The sequence below is a fragment of the Clarias gariepinus genome, chromosome 14 (assembly GCF_024256425.1).
Source record: "Clarias gariepinus isolate MV-2021 ecotype Netherlands chromosome 14, CGAR_prim_01v2, whole genome shotgun sequence".
NCBI lineage: Eukaryota > Metazoa > Chordata > Actinopteri > Siluriformes > Clariidae > Clarias > Clarias gariepinus.
Window position 1 is genome coordinate 4,235,508 of NC_071113.1, and position 22,406 is coordinate 4,257,913.

The following is a 22,406-nucleotide window of genomic DNA, read 5'->3' on the forward strand; positions in this document are numbered from 1 at the left end:
GTGAAATGCTTATACGACTGCCATTGACCCTAAAAGAGAATTAAAGTTTACAAATAAGAAATAAATATGAATAAAAGAAATACGATAGAAATTAAATAGAAAAATTTAATTAAACTAGGAAAAAATAGAACTAAAAATAAAAATGTGCTAGGAAAAATAGAACTAAAAATAGAAATATACTGTACTGGGTAGAACCAAAGTGTCTTTGTGCAGAGGTTATTAAAGTGTCTTTGTGCACTGGTCCAGGATGTAGACGTAAACATGTAGTGTAGTTGTGAAGGTAGGTGTGCAAAGTTATTAAAGTGTCTTTGTGCAATGGTCCAATTTTAAGCTTCACGGCTGTGAATACTTATGCACGTGCCTTTTATAATTTTTTATTTATAATATATTTGCATTTATGGGGTGTTGTGTGTAGAATTCTAAGAAAAAAAAATAATTTAATCAATTTTAGAATAAGGCTGTGACATAACAAAATGTAGAAATACTGATGCACCGTGAATACTTTCCTAATCCGGGCTAATCCCTAATCTAATCCTGTCCGAATGTGATTGTCTGTGATTGCCATTTTTTTTTTTTTTTTTCAAAAACGCATTTTCTTTTGTGTTTTGGTCAAGGTGAACTATTTCATTTAAATTTTTGGCAGAAATTACAAGGGGTGTACTTAGTTTTGTGAGTGGGTGTATATACACACATACATACAAACAGACAGAAAATTTTCTGAGACTGGTTTCTGGACCTCCAATGTATGAAACATAAAGATATTGAAAGAATAAGTTCTGAGCAATATACAGACAAAACATTTCTTTTATTACAGGATAGGCCATAAGTGTCCATCCATAGAAAAAAATAATATTTTTTATAATAAAACTATTTATATGGTCTACATTGCATGTTTTATGTTAAATCGTGTTGCAGCCATGCGACTGCTTCCTGACCCAGCCTTCGTCATCTTTTAGGGTATCTGAAACATTACAAAACATGTTAAACTATCTTATTTTTAACGTTTTTAAAAAATAAAAATCTTTATTTTCCTTACGTATGGACAGTTATGGCCCACTCTGTGGATAACTGTTGGACGTTTCAGAATGATGTTTCCATGGTAACGGCGACCTTTCTGATTGGGTGAGGCGCCATGAAAGACTATGGGTAGTTCCTTATAAATAACGGGTTTAACTATTTTTAATCATATGAATTAAAATAAAAGAATATATTTTGATATTTCGCGCTCGTTGATATATAATTTGTAGCCAACACGTTAAAATAATTAAACATGTAAAATTCGTGACCTGTCACTTTCACTTCCGGAAGCAGCCAAGCTTCAGCTCTATGGCAACGTCATCCGTGCTGCGCATGCGCGTCTTCGCCTGTTTTGGCGTTTATGTTCGTGTGCGTGTGCCTGAGTCTGCTCTACCGAACCGAGCTAGCGCGTTTGTTCCGGTTCCGACCCGCAGAGGCGCGCGAGATGGCGGCGGCCCCAAACTCGAGCCCGAGCTCGAACCCAGGCCGCAGCTCGGGTTCCGGCTCAGGCTCAGGCTCTAGCCCGGAGGACGCCCACCGGCCCGCTTCGGCCGCGGCTCTGGCGAGTGACGGAGACCCGGAGGAGGCCGAGCAGTTCTCGTCTGCGCTGCACTGTTCGGAGCTCGCGCGGCGCCAGAACGAGCAGCGTAAGCTCGGGCTCTTCTGTGACGTCACGCTGGCGTTCAGTGGCGGCGGCGGCGGAGGAGGAGTATTAGTGGGAGAGGGCGCGGGCAGCGCGGGGTTCGAGCTCGGCGCGCACCGGTCTGTACTCGCGGCCGCCACTGATTACTTCACCCCGCTGCTCGGGGGCCAGTTCTCTGAGTCCGTGTCGCGGCGCGTGGAGATGAAGGAGTGGAGCAGCGAGGCGGGGCCCGAGCGCGAGACTGTCGAGGGCGTCGTGCAGTTTATGTACACCGGAGAGATCCGGGTCAGCACGAGCAACGTGCACGAGGTGCTGGAGCTCGCGGACAGGTGAGACCTGAATAACGGGGTTCTGCATCATCCCTGTTACAGGGCATCATCATCATCATCACTGTAATTCTCAACATCAACATCATCGTCATTATCATTCTCAGCATCACTACTATCATCATCATAGTATCACTGTCGTCTTCATCATAACCATCATCAAATTAAAAATTCAAATTTTATTTGTCACCTACACAAACATACACAGTACGAAATGTAGTGAAATGCTTATACGACTGCCATTGACCCTAAAAGAGCATTAAAGTTTACAAATAAGAAATAAATATGAATAAAAGAAATACGATAGAAATTAAATAGAAAAATTAAATTAAACTAGGAAAAATAGAACTAAAAATAGAAATGTGCTAGGAAAAATAGAACTAAAAATTAAAATAGAAATATGATGTACATAAAAATAGAAATATACTGTACAAATTAAAATAAACTGTACTGGGTGTGCATAGAACCAAAGTGTCTTTGTGCAGAGGTTATTAAAGTGTCTTTGTGCACTGGTCCAGGATGTAAACGTACAACATGTAGTGTAGATATGAAGGAAGGTGTGCGTGTAATTGTCCATAGTGTTCATGGATGTAAAAAGATTGATAGATTTGATCAATTTGAAAAGATTGTGTTAGTTCTGCATAGTGGTGTGGTTGTGGTTGAGAGACCTTATCGCCTGCGGGAAGAAGCTCCTCCTCAGTCTCTCTGTGTTGGCCTTCAGGGAGCGGAATCGCTTCCCAGACCGCAACAGAGTAAACAGTCCGTTATTGGGGTGGCTGAGGTCCTTCACGATCTTCCTGGCCTTGGTCAAGCACCGCTTGCTGTAGATCGAGTGCAGGTCAGGGAGCTCGAAATAAAAAAAACCCCATCATTATTATTACCCTCATCAGGATGGAAAACTATCACGTTTATCTGATGCAAAGTACATCATACGTTTTAATAATTTTAGATATAAAGCACTTCCTATAACAGCATGGACGGTTTGTTCCTGACATAATACAATAGAAAAAAGTCTAACATAATGACATAATTATATTAACTTTTATACGCCTACTGATTCAAAAAGTTGTCCAATCAGAATGTGAGGAGGAACACATGCATTTGATATTTTGCAGTTACAACTCACAAGCTTCAGGTATCACCAAACATTAGACAAATGGGGTGTGAGGTAACCCCGGAATAACATGGTTCTGTATGATCGTGCGTTTACCTGCATGAAAAGTGTCTCAGTACTGTACACCAGGATGGCATCATCAACATTAAAAGACCAGAAACCCAATATCTTGTCCGTTTCTGATCTTCTTTGTTCAGTTTGCTCCTGTTTATTTGTTTTTTTTTTACCCTGTACCTTGTATCTTGCTGCCATAGCTCACCAGACTTACGATTCAACACGATGTCTGTTCTAAGTTGCTTTTTTGCCCACCACGCTTGAAAAGACTGCCTATTTGAGTTACCATATCTTGGGCGCAGTATCTGCAATATATATGTGTTGCTCTGTTGCATCTTAATTGGTCAATTGTATGAATCAGCAGATGTATAAAAGATCAAATACTAGTATAATTAAGTTGATGTAATCATTTACATTTAGGCATTTGGCAGACGCTCTTATCCAGAGCAACTTACATTTTTTTTTTATCTCATTATACATCTGAGCAGTTGAGGGTTTGAACCTGGGATCTTCCGAACCATAGTCCAATGCATATTATTATGTTAGATTTACAACAATCCATTGTAATTGTAGTGAAAAAAACATTAGTCCTGTTAGTCCAGTACGTCGAAGTGCTTTATTTCTTATATAATTAATAGGCATTATGTACTTTGCATCTGACTATAGTTAAATGTACTTAAACAGTAAAGTGAGATACTGTTCTCGCTGCATCATCTTAGCAGCTTTCCTCTTTTATCTCTTATTTGTATCTCTTTTAAAGATGATGGATGTAAAACGCAGCTTTGTTATGCATGTTACAGAGCATAGGTACAGATTCTGTCACCTCTGATCCTGGAATTGTATGGAAGATACACGATCAATGAAAACATTTCTCCTCAGAAAAAACTTCACCATATTAACATATGTCCACTGTGTGCATAGCTCTGTGGACAGGCTGTTTCTATAGCGATAATAAAGTACAAATCATCTTTTTTATTATTATTTATTTATTTATTTACTCTGAAATGGTGCTTACAGTTCTTGGAGTTACAGCTCTTATTTAACAGAAGCAAAAATGTCCAGGCTACCTGATATGAGGAAGTAATATCACAATTCTGAGATCACAAGCATCATCGCAGTTGCTTTTTCATAGTAAGTCTAAATGTCAAAGTCATATGTCTAAATAGGGCAGCACTTCTTAATATCCAGGGGGTCCAGGGGCAGGATAGTTGAGGATGGTTTCTGTACCTCTCTTGATTTTATCCTTAGAGCAACTTAAACCTTCATCTTAGGGGTCCAAGCACTAAAGTCAACTCCAGGGCTGCAGGATTCTTGCTAAAATAGCAACCAAGATCACGATTGTCTCACCAGATTTTTATTGTTTCAACTAAAACATTTTATTGCTGTCTACAAAGGATCTTCAGCTGTATTGTAACGTAAATGACTGCATGAATAACTTGCTTTTAATTATTTAAGAATCCTTAAATTGAATACCTTTAATGCTGTTGAAAATTAATAAAATCACACATGTGCATTATGGACACTCAGCCAACTGCAGTATTTCATCATCACATGTTCATATTATTAATATTATTATTATTATTATTGTTGTTGTTGTTTATTAGTTTTTTTATCAACATAAGGTAAATATCAGTTTGTTAGGGAGTTCGCAATGAAGTATATTTCAGTACATAGTACTTAGTTGACAGTGTAGAATTCTTTTGTGTGTTTTAACATACTTCTAGTATAATTCTCTGTAGCTTTCGATCTATTTTCACGTCAGCTGAAAATATAATCATGTCAGGTTTAACAAACTAAGCTATATCCCAATCAAAACTATTTGGACAATAGTAAATATTTTTGTTTCTAGTGTCTGCGAGACATTTAACTTCAGCTGACAAAAATAATACCGATATCAACTAACATAGCCGAAGATAAACGCACCAAGAGAACAAAGTGTAACAGTTTAACAAGCGTGTATTGAGGGGACACAGAGAGCATCAAAAGGAGCTAATCGGAAACAGGTCAGAATGTAAACCCCCATCTCCAGCTTTTGACTGGCTGGTGTTGTCCCTCGTCTGATCTTAAGTGTGCAGGAGAGAGATAGAATGGAAATGCAGTTTAAGCTTGCGCACGTGGGAGATTAAGTGAAAGTGAAAATATAATCTCAGGGCAAAAGACAGTATGTTACATTTCTGAGACTTGGGTTAAACTTGGGTTTTTGTCATGAAAGTAACAGCGAACTACTCCTACTTCACCAAATAAACTGACTAGACATGTTTAGGTCTGCTTCTTTGTGACGGAGGAACGCCATAAATAAGGAAAAGCAGTTAGAGAAGCTATTGAGTTCTATGAATTGTATAAATCATTTGCTAATCTCTGGCTTGGTGAATTAATGGTGTTTTGTGTTACACTGTGTGAGGATCTGCTATTCTTATCAAATAAATAAGCAGCGTAATTTGTATGAAGGCAAATACCTGCAAGTGAAACACTGTAATTCAGAAATTTATCGAAATTGTAATTATTTATTTATTATTATTTTTTTATTATTGTGCAGCCCTTTCTGATTCATTGTTCAGCAATGGAACAATTGTGCTCTGCCCCAATGTTGTTCTGCTCTGAGATTATTATTTACTGAGACAATCTTTGGGGTTTAGGAACCCCTGCACTAGAGGATGTTTATGAACATTGATCCTAGAACATTGTCTAGATTTTTACATTTTCCTTTTTTTCATCTGTCAGGTTTCTGCTGGTGCAGCTGAAAGAGTTCTGTGGCGATTTCCTGAAGCGGAAGCTGAGTCTGGCGAACTGCGTGGCTGTGCACAGCCTGGCACACATGTACACGCTGGATCAGCTGGCTCTGCGCGCTGCTGAAATGATACGTCGCAACTTCCACAGAGTGATCCAAGACGATGAGTTCTACACGCTCCCGTTCCACCTAGTGCGTGACTGGCTGAGCGACGCAGAGATCACCGTCGACTCTGAGGAGGTTTTGTTTGACGCTGTCGTCAAGTGGGTGCATCGGGGCACAGAGGACCGTGAGAGACACTTTGAGGAGCTTTTCCGCCTCCTTAGGCTGCCCCAGATCAAGCCCACTTACCTGACGAGGGTGGTGAAGAATGAGCCGCTTGTGTCGAGGAATGAGGCATGTCTTAAACTCGTTTCGGACGCTGTGGAAAGTCACGCTATCCGTTTTGAGAACCATAAAAAGTCAGCATCTGATTCTGAGTTCTGGGCCGCTTTTCAGCCCCGATTTGGACAAAACATGGATGTCATCATGGTAGTCGGCGGCGTTTCAGAAGGGGGTGACTACTTGAGTGAGTGTGTTGGGTATTTTGTGTACGAAGACCGTTGGGTGAACCTTCCCCACATCCACAATCACCTCGACGGCCACGCAATTGCAGTTACGGATTCGTATGTCTACGTTGCAGGATCGATGGAGCCCGGATTCGCCAAAACTGTGGAACGATACAATCCGAATCGCAACACTTGGGAGCAAGTGAGCAATCTCACGACGCGTAAGCACTCGTTTGGCCTGACATGCGTCAAAAATATCCTCTATAGCATCGGAGGCCATGGGAATTTCAGCCCAGGGTTCAAGGATGTGAGCGTTTACGAACCAGAGCAGGACAAGTGGCACAATTTGGAATCTGCCCCGAAAATCTTGCGTGATGTGAAAGCGATCAGCGTCGAAGATCGCTATGTTTACGTAACAGCGAGGACGCCTGTGGATACAGACAACGATGATGGCCTCAAGACAGTTACAACACGCTACGACACAGAGAGCCGCCAGTGGCAGGAAGTTGATTCTTTACCCCTAATAGACAATTACTGCCTCTTCCAGATGGCAGTGGCATCCACAAATTTTTACCACACTGCATCCTGCTGTCCGAGAAGCTACACAAACGTCCGAGACGAAGCCGCACGACAGAAAATAAGTGCCCGGATCTCGGATGAGATCCTTGAAAGCCTGCCACCAGAGGTCACCAGTGTTGAAGGGGCTGCCGTGTGCTTTCTTGGAGATGACGTGTTTGTCATCGGTGGCTGGAAAAACAGCGACGACGTGGACAAGCAGTATCGCAAAGAGGCGTACCGGTACTGCGCTGAGAGGAAACGGTGGATGCTGCTTCCTCCGATGCCGCAGCCTCGTTGCCGGGCGACTGCCTGCCACGTCAGAATCCCCTACCGCTTCCTGTATGGTTGCCAGAGGTATCCGATGCCACAGAATTTGGCACGACAGCGAGATCGGATGCAGCAGATGCAGCAGCTTCACCGGCGCACACTTACCCTACGCAGGCAGCTGCAGTCCCAGATTGAGTGCTGAAGGAATAAGCAGTGTTTTGGCAGTGTTTGTGGGTACAAGCTGAAGGAAGAGCATCATCTCTTAGCCAAGTAGCGATGAGGAGCCAAATACGAATATGTTTAACATCTTATGGTCCAGCTTTCTTCTTTTCATCAAGGAAACAAAGGTCGCAGCTTTGATGTGATGATAATCTGCCATTTTCAGTGCTCTTGTGTATATTTATTTATTGACTTTTTTGGTTTTACAGTGAGAGCATCATGAGAGCTGAAGGCATGTTAAACTGCTGTGTATTGGGTTCAGTGTGAAACTCCACCAGTGGGTGACGGCAAACACTGAGCCATAAATAACATTCCAAGAATGGGAGTTTAATGCGTGTTGTGTGTCTGTATGTTTGTGCCATGCTGGTCATAAAGACTGTCCGATATATTGATCTTGTCACTTTAAGGAGCTAAAAATTGTTAAAATTCTTAAAATTACATGAGATTTAGGGGAACCCATAAACAACAATGACTAAACATCTAAACTTAGCTGGAGGTTTTTGCTTTGAGGTCAAGAGGTGGTGAGCTTAAATTCTGATTTCTCTGACAATTAATCGCATTCATATACAGCATCACTTCCTGCAAGTGGGTAGGCCCACCCCCCTAAAGCATCACACACAAATGCATTTTTTAATGATGAAAAATGTAAAAAAATATATATATATATTGCTGTTTGCAATTATTCTGGAACAAAATATCAGCTTTTCTTTGTTAGTGTTTCCGCTAAGCACGTTAGTTTATGTATGTTGTATAATGTATAGGAAGATGTTCCATAATTAACTATATAATTTTATTCTATTTTTATATGTCTGATAATCAATAAGGCCCCTAGAGGGCAATGAAGAGCCAACACGAGTACACTTTTGGTTATATTCGCACAGGAACGCAGTTCATCCATGTTGTCATTGAAAACGATTTTTTCTTTTTTTTTCCTTTTTACTGTACACAGTCCAATCATTATATGATCCTGGAATGATTGTCAGACAGGTGTTTTAATGTTCATATTTATATATATACACCCACACACAGAGTTTTCCAGTAACTGACAGGTCATTGGAGGAAAACGGACTACTAGTATAAACGTAGTATCCACTAGAAAGTGCTGCACCGTGGCAGCACCATAGAACCCTGAATACGCATACACGCACTTCAGTTTCTAGCTTGAGTCGTTTGTGGAAGATCTGTGTAAACTGTATGCACTCTCCAAGCTTTGAGTATTTGAGGGGATTTTCTTTCTTTTCTTGAGCGTATGATAAGGGGTGGGATTTGTACACAGGAAGTGGTGAAGCGTATGTATTGTGTGTGTGTTATATAACGTACAGGAAGGAACTATTGCTCCTGAGGTCACCTGTAAAGTTCGTATTTATTCTAAGTGTTGTTCATTTTATGTAATCCTGTATGAAGTCAGCTCGCTTCTGTTTTTGCCTTATTTTTACCAGACCTGTTTAATCACCTTCAGGGTCCGGGTTCGATTCCCGGTCAGGCTCGATTCCTGTCTCTTTGTGCATGTTCTCCCTGTATTTGGTGGGTTTCCTCTAGGTATTTCGGTTTCCTCCCACAGTCCAAAGATATGCAGGTTGGGCTGTTTGCCGTTCCCAAATTGCCCATAGTGTGGGAATGTGTGAGTGTGTGTGTGTGTGCCCTGCGATGGATTGGCACCCTGTCCAGGGTGTACCCCGCCTCGTGCCCTAAGCTTCCTGGGATAGGCTCCAGGTCCCCGCGACCCTGAATAAAGGATAAAGCGGTATAAAAGATGAGTGAGTGTTTAATCACAAAGAACCAGCATCGCCATCAGTAATGAGCTGCTTTGCTCTGAGGCAATCATGCATTTTTTTTTGCTTTTTATATATATATATATATATATATATATATAATAATCTTAATTTATATCATGATGATGTTAAAAATGTTTTGTATTAAGTTTTTGACGAAATGACCAAAATGTTTCATCTTTTCATCTTGCACTTTGCCACATTCATTATTTGCATGTTTTTTTTCATTTCCTCACTGGTTTCTAAACATGAAACTTAAGCACTTTTAAGCAGACTTGGCGTCTTAATCATTAGTGGTACTTGTTCACTACTACTACTATCAGCATAGCAATCACTGTGTCTGGAAGTTAGCAAGCTAGCAGACGAGGTGACTTTTTATTTTTCACTTCTTTCCTGTTCTAGTCAGTAAACCAATCTGAGCCTTTAAAGGTAAAGTTAGAAGGACCCTTCAGCACGATGAGGGTGTTAAACACCGAGCAGAATGCAGTACAGAGTTTAAGCAACAAGGCGTCGATAATTAATTGTGGGTTAACGGCATTCTATTATATGCTAGTGGTAATGTTTTTATTTTCTACCTCAGTGCTTTCTCACGCTGTGTGTATTAATGTCAGTGTGCATTACATCGATACGAAAGGAAAGGAAATCCCCATTGTCTCGTTAACATTAACAAAGGTTTTGCAATAAAAAAGGCATTCAGTTACAAGATAAAGCCTCCGTTACCACAAAAAAAAATCTTATTATAATGAAAAAAGCTTATTACAAGACAATGTTTTGTTTCTATGAGATGGAAGAGATGTTTTCTTGAAATTTAGAGCGGTGAATTAAACCCGGACTTTTGAGCCGTATTAAGTCGATTTAGGGGCATTGTAATATTCCATTCGATCTGATGGCTCTAATATAAAGTATTTATAAAAGCGGTTTGTGTTATCTGCAAATGCTCCTAGTGTTTTTTAAGCAATTCATAAATTTTAGATTATTTGCAAGTTGATAAATAATTTAAGAAGTAATCTGAATCGTACACAGCATCACTCCGGGCAAGAGATTGGTCCTGCCCCTAAAATGTGAAACATATATAGAGCGAATTTTGAGCAAAAAGCATGAATCGATTCTGAGTCAAAAATGACTTTTAATGGAACTAACAAGTTCTTGAATCAGTTTTTTTGATTAAATAACTTGTACTTGTTCGATTCAGTTAAGTGAATCAACTATCTAAAGAACCAATAAACTGTATAATCGATTAAATCGGCCCAGCATAAAATAACCAGACGTTTTCCTGAGGTAAAAAAAAATTGTCACATAATGAGGAATTTTTTTCCTTCTTTTTTGTATTCCTTGACGCTTTTCTACGTAGTGTCTTGTGTAAATGTGTGTGTGAAGCATCTTTCCTTCCATTTTTTTTTTATTTTTTTTTTATGTGTTTGGTGTAATCAAGATATCAATCAGCTCATGGCTGTTTTTCATGTAACTATTTTTCATCTCTCAGTGATTGCAAATATTATTTACATTCCATCCATGTGTGTTTGTGTGTACGCATCCACACTTTTTTGGCATTTAAAATGTTTATTTAAATCATGAGTAACACAGAATTCTAATATTTTTGGGGGGTTTTTTTTACGGACGTTTTTTTTTTTTTTACAATTTAAAAGTTTATGAAGGTTTTGATAAAAAAAAAATTACTTAAGATACTCAAAGTCTTAGACGACAGGCCAGAAGTTATGTATTCCATGTTTTTTTTTTTTTTTTCTTGTAATCTCAACCTGACAAAATACAATTTTGCGAGTGTCAATTATGAAAGAATACGACTTTTTTACTTTGGGCATTAGATATCAGTGCCCCCTTAAAAATAGTTGATTAGTTCTGTACCAAGTGTCTTGCTGTAGCTACATGTGGCTGGATGGCACCGATTGCCGTGAGTATTAAACGTTAAAAATCTTAATCTTGATTAAGATTCCCAGCCAGGCTTGATTCCTGTCTCTGTGTGCATGGAGTTTGCATGTTCTTCACATGCTTGGTGGGTTTTCCTCTGTGTACTCTGGTTTTCTCCCGCGGGCTAAAGAGACATAGGTTAGGTTAATTGGTGTTCTCAAATTGCCCATAATGTGTAAATGTGTGTGTCCTGCGATGGATTGGCACCCTGTCCAGGGTGTACCCCGCCTTGTGCCCCAAGTCTCCTGGGATAGGCTCCAGTCCCCCCGCGACCCTGAATGCAGGATTAAGCGGTAATGACTTTAATTGAGTGAGTAATTACTTGGTAACTTGATTAACACTTGTTAGCAAGCTGTATGGCACAGTTTGTCAGACCAAACAGTTTGCCAACTTTTGGAGATTGGTTAATTGGTTAACAATTGGGAAATAATTTAGTTTGTTGATAAAATGAAATTTGTTAACTTGGGATTACAAGACAAGAGAGTAACTCATGATTAGTGAGATTTAAGTAGTATTGTTATGTTCGTGAATGTTATGATTAATTATTGGTTCATCCTAAGCCACAAATACTTCTTTCAAGTCTCCATGTGCTGATATTGTGAGCTACGTCAAAATGCACATACCTCTAGCGTCTCTGAAACCTTTTACACTCCATCTGAAGTAACCGAGCTTGTGAGAGAATCATTCTGCGTTCTGTGATCTAACTAATGCACTACACTGACTTTATTAAGACTTTGGGATTGATGTATGTCTCCTGCTACGGTGAACAAGTCCAAAGAACTTCTTGTCTGTGCGAAAAGTCTAAAAAGTGTGCGTGTATGTGTGTGTTCGAAAGAAATGTTCGAAGCCAGCCTAAATGTGCCAGATATGTTTAAATATTAAATAAAAAATAAAAGTTACAATGTTGGAGCTTTTGTGAAATAATTTAAAGTCTGTAAAAATTGGTGTGTATAAAATATATATAGTATATACATATAAATATCAGTATATTGCATTATATATTTTGCTTTGCATGTGTTAGCAGGAATGCATAGCAAGATGTGAATTGCAATAAAAACATAAAAAAATTATTTGTTGTGTTTTTTTATATGATTTTTTGAACATGTGAACGTGGTAGGAGAAGTAGAATAACACGCACATACACTCCCCCCGATTAGAAGGAACATCATGCTGAAACAAAAATACATAGACACTTGGTCTCCATTTTTTTGTCTTTTTTTTTGCTCCAAAAGAAGCAAATGGATAGAACCTGAGTGGAAAAGTGTTGAGGCCTGAGAATGTTAAAAATCTACAGGCTTCAATAACAACAGTCAACCAAGATTGTTTATTACATGTAACCAAGTTATTACATGGCAGGTTACTTTACAGATATACCTAGTATGCTGCTACAATCTCAAATTTGTTTAAATACCAGCACATCCACCAAAAAAAAAATTCTATTTAAGTGACATAAATTTGCACAAAAGGAAAGGAATTTTTTTTTTTTAAGTAACTTTTATTGATTTAAAGTTGGAGTTAATATGGTGGAACATCTGGCAAACAAGGTAGGCTGAACCTACATGGTTTTTAGTCTGAACTTAAAATTAAGAGAACACAATAACAGTGCTTTTGCTAAACACAGTAAGTGTGCGGTATGCTTACTAATGTGGGGCTACAATTTCTTTTAGTATCACTAAAAAGTGGGAGGAGGTGAGATAAAGGTGGTAAAGTGATTAGTAGATGATGGACCAATAAAGCAGACCAGGGCCTATATTTAAGTTTAAGTATAAGTTAGTACACAGTGAAACGAAACAACGTTCCTCCAGGACCAAGGTGCTACATGCAACATAAATTTAACAACATAAATTACCAAAAACTAACTAGCTAACCCAGAGAGGAAGACTATCTACGGGTTTTTTTGACACATACAACATAAAGTGCTCCTGCAAATATGCAAACAAGAGCAACAAAGTGACAGTGCGACAAACACAACATAACATAATACTCTGTGGTGTTGAGGTGATGAGTTAAGGTAGTGGAGAACCAGTAAACGTTCCTTAACGTAGCAGAAAGAATTAAGTAGTTAGTGCAAAGGTAATCCAGTAAAGAATATTGTTCAAAAAAGCATTTACAGGTTGGTGTGTATGATAGTTTGGTAGTGTAGGTCAGTGTGTTTGTGCTTGTGTTGATTAGTCAGTCCAGTCTCAATGTTTTGAGGTAGTTAAGATAGGCTAAGTGATAATGTTTGTGTGTGTGTGTGTGTGTGTGTGTTTATCAGTCCAGTCCCTTTCTGTTGAGAAGACGGGTAGCTTGTGGAAAAAAGCTGTTGCACAGTCTGGATCAGTGGCGGCTGGTGAAAATTTTTCCTGGTGGGGCTGATGTGACAAAATATTTCTTTGCTTAGTCCAATATAAGAATTAAAATCAACAGTCAGACGATGATTACAATTAACAGTAATGATTTAATCTCCTCCTCAAAATCACCAGTTTCACAGATAAAGTAAATGAACAAATTTCCATTGTATAATACACCATGCATGCTTAAGAGAGTATCAAATACAATAATCAACATCAAAGGGTATGATCAGCTGGATCACCTTTCAAGCAAAGTTGCATCTCAAAGTGGTTCACACAAAGAAAAACAGTTTAAAAAATGCAATTTAACACAACAGTCTAAAACGGGTATATTAATAAGGATCTCACCGAATTTGGTGGAAACTGCTCTTCGCTCGTTAAGTTCGCCATCATTACTCTAACTGACAGCGCAAAAGAAAAAAAACTTAAATCTTGCGGTATTTTCTGCTGCTTGGGGCAAAATTTCCTGCGCCCCAAGACCATAAAATTCTGAGAAACTGATTGGCCGCATATTTATTAATTTACCCTAGCAACAGTACATGATGGGCTATTTGGCTGCACTCAGGGGCGCTTTTTCTCAGCGCCCCATGACAGTAACGATACAAGTCTGTCTGTGGAAATTCACTGGTGAATGAATGTCACTAGGTGGGAAATGTTGTATATGTTATTCATATCGCATGTGGGCACATACTGGTGGGTAAACCGAATTTAAAAACTTAATTTGTAAAAATATATTTTAAATTTTTAGCCCCTCTTATCAGGGAGGGCGGTGCCCCAGCGCCCCCTATGGGCCGGCCGCCACTGGTCTGGATGTGTGTGACCGAATGCTTCGGAACCTTTTTCCAGATGGCAGGAGTGTGTAGTGTGTGTGAAAGGGGTGTGTCCGATCAGCCACAATGCTGGTTGCTTTGCGGATGCAGCGTGTGGTGTAGATGTCTTCAATAGAGAGACCCTGATGATCTTCTCTGCTGTCCTCACTATCCGCTGTAGGGTCTTGCGGTCCCAAACCAGACAGTGATGCAGCCGTTTAGGATGCTCTCGATAGTTCTTCTATAGAAGGTGGTCAGGATCAGTGGTGGAAGCTGGGCCTTCCTCAGTCCTTTCAGAAAGAAGGGACACTGTTGGGCTTTCTTGTGCAGGGAGCTGGTGTTGAGGGACCAGCTGAGGTCCTTCTCCAGGTGGACACCCAGGAATTTGGTGCATTCAACGATCTCCACAGAGGAGCCGTTGATGCTCAGCAAAGAATGGTCGCTTTGTGTCCTCCTAAAGTCATCCAACATCTCCTTTGTCTTGTCAACATTCAGAGACAGGTTGTTGTCTTTACACTGTTAGCCTCTGCGCTTCCTCTCTGTATGCTGACTCGTCGTTCTTGCTAATGAGACCCACCACGGTCGTGTCATCAGCGAACTTGATGATGTGATTCGAACTGTGTGTTGCTAAACAGTCGTGAGTCAGCAGTGTAAACAGCAGGGGACTGAGCACACAGGCCCGTGGAGCTCCAGTGCTCAGTGTGGTGGTGCTAGAGGTGCAGTTCCTGATCCGTACTGACTGAGGCCTACCGGTCAGAAAGTCCAGGATCCAGTTGCAGAGGGAGGTGTTCAGGCCCAACAGGCTTAGCTTCTCGATCAGTTATTGGGGGATGATAGTGTTGAATGCTGAGTCGAAATCTATGTACAGCATTCGAACGTATGTGTCCTTATTGTCCAAGTGTGTGAGGGCAAGATGGAGTGTAGTGGAGATGGGGTCATCTGTTGAGCAGTAAGGAGGGTACGCAAATTGCAGTGGGTCCAGTGAGGGGGGCAGCAGGGTCTTGATGTGTCTCATGACAAGCCGCTCAAAGCACTTCATTATGGTGGGTGTAAATGCAATAGGACGGTAGTCATTGAAACAGGACACAGAAGACTTCTTGGGCACAGGGACAATGGTGGTGGCCTTCAAGCACGTGGGAACGATGGCAGTGCTCAGAGAGATGTTGAAGATGTCGGTGAGAACATCTGCCAGCTGTTCTGCACATTCTCTAAGCACTCTGCCTGGGATGTTGTCTAGTCAGCAGTTTTACCTGGGTTGACTCTGCGTAGAGTTTTCCTCACATCAGCACCTGGTCGGTTGGAGGGGTGGTCTTCCTCGCCGCCACATCGTTTTGCCTGTCGAACTGAGCGTAAAAGTTGTTCAGCGCATCTGGGAGGGAGCCATGAACTGCTTACTTGGAAACTTGGATGCCATGCTCTCAGACAGAAAAAGTTACAACTACAACTCTCAGAAAAAACAACAACTTCAAGCTATTCCGCTGTCCCTTACAAAATGTGTGAGGACCCTCGGTGGGTGAGAGGTTAAGGCACTGAACTGCTAATGCATTGTGCTCTGCACGCGTTGGTTCGAATCCTGACTGTTTGTGTGTTTTAGATCGTTTCTGGAATGCCGAGTTATTGCAGTGTCTTTCTCGTCAAGAAGGCCTACAAGCAGCGTCTTTACACAGGTCCGTAAGTCTGACTGGAGTGGATTAAGAGACTGGAGACACGTAGCACTGGTCATGCGCGTTTTGCATGCAATTTCATCTGTTTGAACTATGTCAACATGAGATTTAGGGCAGTTGACAGTCGATCCACTGTGCATAACCAATGTAGGTATGCATTCTTTTCATCAACAAGAGCTTGCTTAATAAATTTTGGTAATGAACGCAGGGCAGCCGTTATAAGTGTTGTATGCTTGCTCTTTTCTCTTTTCTGATGTTCCATGGTCGCTTCCTTCATCTGTTGGTAGTGTGACCGAGCGGTCGAAGGTGCTGGATTAAGGCTCCAGTCTCTTCAAATCCCACCGCTGCCGGGACCTGCTTTTTATTTGACTCCTGCATTGACAGTTGTCCAAGGGTTACTAAATGGCTCACTTCCAGCTGTATTTCTCCTGGAATGCTCATGCCCTAGCTTTCTTCATCGAAATGTTTCGATAGCTCCTGTAGGTCTGCGTATGTTGAAGGAGCGTTAATCTCAACACAGCTGTTTGTCATGGTCATGTCCGCTTTCCTTGTTTTCCCTTGGAACATCTCAATCAACAGCTTAACTCTAATATGTAACCCCTCACAAGCCCCTTCGAGATTTTGAGTCCAGTCTACCAAAAGGCATGCTTGCCCAGCCCACCGTTGCCAGGGAGCCGATTACGAGGTGCGTGATGTCATTATTCCGAAAGGATTTAAACAGCTCTAGGCTCCCATGCTCCCATGTTTTAACTACAACTCACAAAAAAATAGCACTTACAAAATGATTAAAACAGATCGAAGCTGCTGTCAGGGTGTCAAATGCAGGAGGCAATCCTGCCTTGCGAGGCTTGTTTCATAAAGCTTCAGGGAGCTTGTGCGTTTTATGTTTTCATGCTGCGCCGTCAAGTAGCTCCTGTGGTTTCCATGGAGTACCTCAGACAGTCAGCCAACATGGAGCATGCTGCTTAAAGAGCATATCAAAACTTGTTTCCTTTTCACCAGGCTGTTTACATCTCAAGTTAAAAAAGGGTTATTATTGTTCGAAAAAACTACCTAGCTCGTCTGAACAGGCCGCAATATAGGCCTAATCGAAACCTCGCCACCAAAGATTGGAAAACAGTCAGCTCGACGAAGAAATGATCCTGTTCTCTGTCAAGTTTGCAGCGCCTCTCCACATCCGCTCCATTCACTTCCTGTGAAAGCACACCACATGCCACAAGGGCATACACATGTTGAACGAGAGAATAAGTCATCAAGTTTACTTAAAAAAAGAAAAGAAATGTTCTCCTCAGAATTTGTGTTAAACGCTGGTAGCGCTGTACTATGTGGCCAAGAGGTTAATGCGTGGACTGCAAATTCAGTGGGCTCTGGGATGAAACTTGCCATGGATGCCATGCTCTCAGACATGCATGGAGTTGATCAGAAAAAAAAAACTACTTTAAGATATTACGCTGTTCCTTACAAAATGTGTGAGGACTGGAGTGGATTAACACTAGAAGCGCCAAGCACTGATCATTTGACCGCAATGGGGTAAAAAAAAAAATACTTCACACTCGATCAAATTCCAGGACCCTCCTTTCATGACTGTAGCGAATAACAGGGCTCCCATAGAGAGAACAGTCAATGGATCACATTCCCGAACACCCTCTTCCAGCATGCATGGCACCATCCTGATAACCTTATCTGGTTTGCTATCTTAAGGGGGGACGTCTGTAAAACTAAGAAGCTCCACAAAGCCAGATGCTTTGAAGTAGACCCCGAAACTGAGGGTGTAAATCGGTGATCCGGTAAACAAAGAAGACAGTTTTACAGGTCCACCCCAAGCTGGGGAGGAAGAGGCCTCATCACACCTGGACAGTCTCTTGACCTCTGGAAGACATGCCTTTTCATGAACAAAGGCATACGGCATGGACACTATTTTAAACATCTTTAAAGTGTGCCAGTAGGGCAAAACGTATTTACATATATTTACTCAGTTCCTTTTATTCCTGTGTATATGTTTGATTAATCTGCATAACGTTCAAGGTGTAATCAGCATTTACAAACCTTTTTATTAGATAAAGGAAGAAATGAGTGGGTAAGATATGTAATGTTTGGTGTCAATCTCAAGCTGGCTTTATTTTAAGAATGTTGGTGAACATGGGTAATTGGTAGCATGAACAGAGCTCATGCAAAATTAATTTTTATAAAGTATTAAAAACTCCAACCGGATGGGTCACAAGTGACAGCCGAAACACCTGGCTAATTTATGCATGGAAGGAGGAACCACGTGAGGTGTGGCTAAGCCCTGCAATCACATCCGATTGGATGAATCACCTGTGGGACGGACTGACCCCCAAGGGACAAAAACCCTCAGGATGTCCACAGTAAGAGAAGAAGAGAAGTTATCATCACAACTGCGACCTACAACATCTTGCAAGCAGCTCGGGCTTCGCCCTTGCGGGCGCTGCGCCACCGCTGCTGGCGTCATCCGCTCTTCAAGAACTCTCAACGAGACTTCGTGCCAGAACTCCAAAGCCCAGCAACGAAGGAAACCTCAGGAGAAGTTCCAGAGCGCAGCCATCGGTAACCAGGCAACCAACGCTTCACCGAAGGGCTTTCCCGACTGACGTCATCTCCACCGCAGCGCACCAACCAATCAGCAACGCCGTGATTCCCTTCGTTGGAGGCGAACCCACGGATGAGAACGAAACATAACGCAAGTAAACAAACAAAGCTGCATACCTTGCTGAAGTTGGTGCTCGTTTCATAACTAAACCGTAAGATTAAACCCAAGACTCTGCTCTTGTGACTTTCGTTGATCTAGTAAACAGTACTAGAATAACTTCATTCATTGTCACTTGCCAAACTGTTTGTGTGTACGTGTGTGTGTGTGTGTGTGTGCGTGCGTTCAAGTAGTGTAGTTTCATGTATCGTAGATTAGTCAAATAAATTCTTGTTTCTTTATAAAGTACTGTTGTCTTGGTCATGTATTTTAAAGTCTAAACATTTGCCCAGATCGTGTTACCTTGCTCATAAATTGCTTAATACTAGATTTTGTGTTATAGCCGTTGGCCATGTGATAACCAGAACTGGTAAGGTACACTAAATTGTGCTAAACGCTGGACGGGTAGTCAATATAGTGTACGTTATAAATTTTGATTCAATTAATCAAATTAAACCGAATCGTTAAAGATTCGATACAACTCTGACCCAAAGCTAAAAATTACTTATTTATGATAAAGGATGCGTTGGCATTGTGTTCACATTAAAATGTCTATATTTATTGGTGGACAATGCAACCGTCATTCGTTGTCTTTATTATGTAAACCCTACGTATTAATGATGAAGAATGTCGGAAGCTATTCAGGGTCATTATCATTATGTTAAAACTCTACCTATATATTATGGTGGAGAATGCCGGCAGCTATTCATTGTCATTATAACGTTAAAACGCTACATGACTTTTCCTAGATCTATTCAATTCAATTCAATTCAATTTTATTTATATAGCGCTTTTAACAATGGTCATTGTCTCAAAGCAGCTTCACAAAAATTAAATAATTTTTTTTTTTTTTAGAGAACATGAGAAAAGAAAATATTTGGAAGTGTGTATGTGTGAAAAAAATGTGTCTGGATAATAATTAGATGAATGAATGATGAAGGAAATGTCTCTGATGAGCAAGCCAAGGGTGACGGCGACGGTGGCAAGGAAAAACTCTCTGAGATGGCAATAGGAAGAAACCTTGAGAGGAACCAGACTGAAACAGGGAACCCATCCTCATCTGGGTGATAACAGATAGAAATAACTTCATGTGTGTTGTGCAGGTGAAAGTTCAATATAACAAAAGTTGTGTAGATTAACATGAAGTCCAGTTCAGCACAGGGAGTCAGTAGGTGCAGAGGGCAGATGGGGTCTAGGTCATTGGACGCACAGGAGCAGGATGTGTAGCTCCAGCCATCATAAAGCAGAATCCAGCTGGAGGTGGTCCTTCTCTGGATGCCTCAGAAACCTCACAGGGTTGGCCTTTATCTACTGAAGCTGGCACAATCTCCAGATGCCTCGGGATGGGTAGAAAAATACAGAAAAGATGGAGAGAATTAGCGTAGTTGCCATTCAGGATAGGTGTACTGGAGTATGAGGTTATGGGATGAGTTACGCGTATGTCAGATTAAAGAGATGCGTCTTGAGTCTACTTTTGAATTGGGAAACCGTGTCTGCTCCCCGAACACTGTCTGGAAGGCTATTCCAAAGTTTTGGAGCTAAATATGAAAATGCTCTGCCCCCTTTGTAGATTTTAAAATTCTGGGAATTACCAGAAGTCCAGAATTTTGTGATCTTAAGGAACGTGGTGGATTGTAGCGTATCAGAAGACTGGTTAGGTATGTGGGAGCTAAACCATTTAAAGCCTTGTATGTAAGTAGTACTATTTTGTAATTAATTCTAAACTAAACAGGTAGCCAGTGCAGTGATGATAATATAGGTGTTATATGATCATGTTTTCTGGATCTAGTGAGAACCCTGGCGGCTGCATTTTGGACTAACTGTAGCTTGTTTATTGAGGATGCAGGACAACCACCTACTAATGCATTACAATAGTCCAGTCTGGGGGTCATGAATGCATGAACTAGTTTTTCTGCATCAGATACGGATAGAATACTCCTAAGTTTGGCAATATTTCTAAGATGGAAAAAGGCTGTTTTTGTGATATTGGAAATATGATTTTTAAAAGACAAGTTTGTCTAATATTACGCCCAGGTCTTTTACTGTTGAGCTGGTAGTAACAGTACATCCTTCTAAACGCAGGCTGAATTGTGAAAGCTGTTGTGTGCTGGTTTTTGGGCCGATAAGTAATATCTCTGTCTTATCTGAATTTAGTAAAAGAAAGTTATTGGTCATTCAATCTTTTATGTCCTGGACACACTCGGTAAATCTGGACAATTTGGGTATTTCGTCTGGTTTTGTTGAGATATATAATTGGGTATCATCAGCATAACAATGGAAACTAATCCCATGTCTTCTAATTATGTTTTCCAAAGGAAGCATGTATATTGAGAACAGCAGAGGTCCTAAAACTGACCCTTGTGGGAACCCATATTTTACTGGCATTACATCAGACGGTACTCCATTTAGATCTACAAAATGGTATCGATCAGACAGGTATGATTTAAACCATTTTAATGCCTACCCCTGAATACCTATATGATTTTGTAGGCGATCTATGATAATATTATGATCTATAGTGTCGAATGCAGCACTAAGATCAAGTAAGACTAATATTGAAATGCAGCCTTGGTCTGAAGCTAAAAACAAGTCGTTCGCAATCTTAACTAGTGCAGTTTCTGTACTATGATGGGGCCTGAAACCTGACTGAAATTCTTTTAGGATGTTGTTTTCCTGCAAGAATGTGCATATTTGAGCTGATAAATCTGTGAGCTTAATCACCCTGTATGCTTGCATTTTCAAAACCGCACCAGTAAAAGCCAGTATAAAGCCAATTTGCTCTTATTTATTTATGACAGCTGCGTGCCGGTCATGCCGTTTTCTGCCTTATCCAACCTGTGATTCTCATTTCACTCAGCAGATGGCGCAAGGGATCGCGCCAACTATCTATCCGTCATTCAGTGCGTATATGTAACTATCTTAGGTTTCATTCCATATATATATATATATATATATATATATATATATATATATATATATACACACACATATACACACAGTGGCTTGCAAAAGTATTCGACCCCCTTGAACTTTTCCACATTCTGTCACATTACAGCCACGAACATGAATCAGTTTCATTGGAATTCCATGTGAAAGACCAATTGGTGTACACTTGAGAAGTGGAACGAAAATCATACATGATTAAAAACATTTTTTACAAATTAATAACTGCAAAGTGGGGTGTGCGTAATTATTCAGCCACCTTTGGTTAGTCAGTTGCTCATAGACATTGCCTGATGAGTGCTAATGACTAAATAGAGTGCACCTCTGTGTAATCTAATGTCAGTACAAATACAGCTGCTCTGTGACTGCCTCAGAGGTTGTCTAAAAGAATATTGGGAGCAACAACACCATGAAGTCCAAAGAACACACCAGACAGGTCTGGGATAAAGTTATTAAAAAATGTAAAGCAGGCTTAGGCTACAAAAAGATTTACAAAGCCTTGAACATCCCACGGAGCACTGTTCAAGCGATCATTCAGAAATGGAAGGAGTATGGCACAACTGTAAACCTACCAAGACAAGGCCGTCCACCTAAACTCACAGGCCGAACAAGGAGAGCGCTGATCCGAAATGCAGCCAAGAGAAGGGAAGCTGGTCATAGTTGATGGGAAAATGGATGGAGCCAAATACAGGGCAATCTTGGAAGAAAACCTCTTGGAGTCTGCAAAAGACTTGAGCCTGGGGCGGAGGTTCACCTTCCAGCAGGATAACAACATAAAAAT

At 40.7% G+C, this 22,406-nt stretch overlaps 1 protein-coding gene across 1 annotated transcript; it reads left to right on the top strand.

Moving 5' to 3' along the window:
• Positions 1-1,149: 1,149 nt before the first annotated feature.
• On the top strand, positions 1,150-12,074 carry klhl11 (kelch-like family member 11). Its single transcript, XM_053512130.1, has 2 exons — positions 1,150-1,989; positions 5,876-12,074. The coding sequence occupies exons 1-2, from the start codon at positions 1,379-1,381 to the stop codon at positions 7,455-7,457; spliced, it is 2,193 nt and encodes a 730-aa protein (XP_053368105.1). The 5' UTR covers positions 1,150-1,378; the 3' UTR covers positions 7,458-12,074.
• The last annotated feature ends 10,332 nt before the right edge of the window (positions 12,075-22,406 follow it).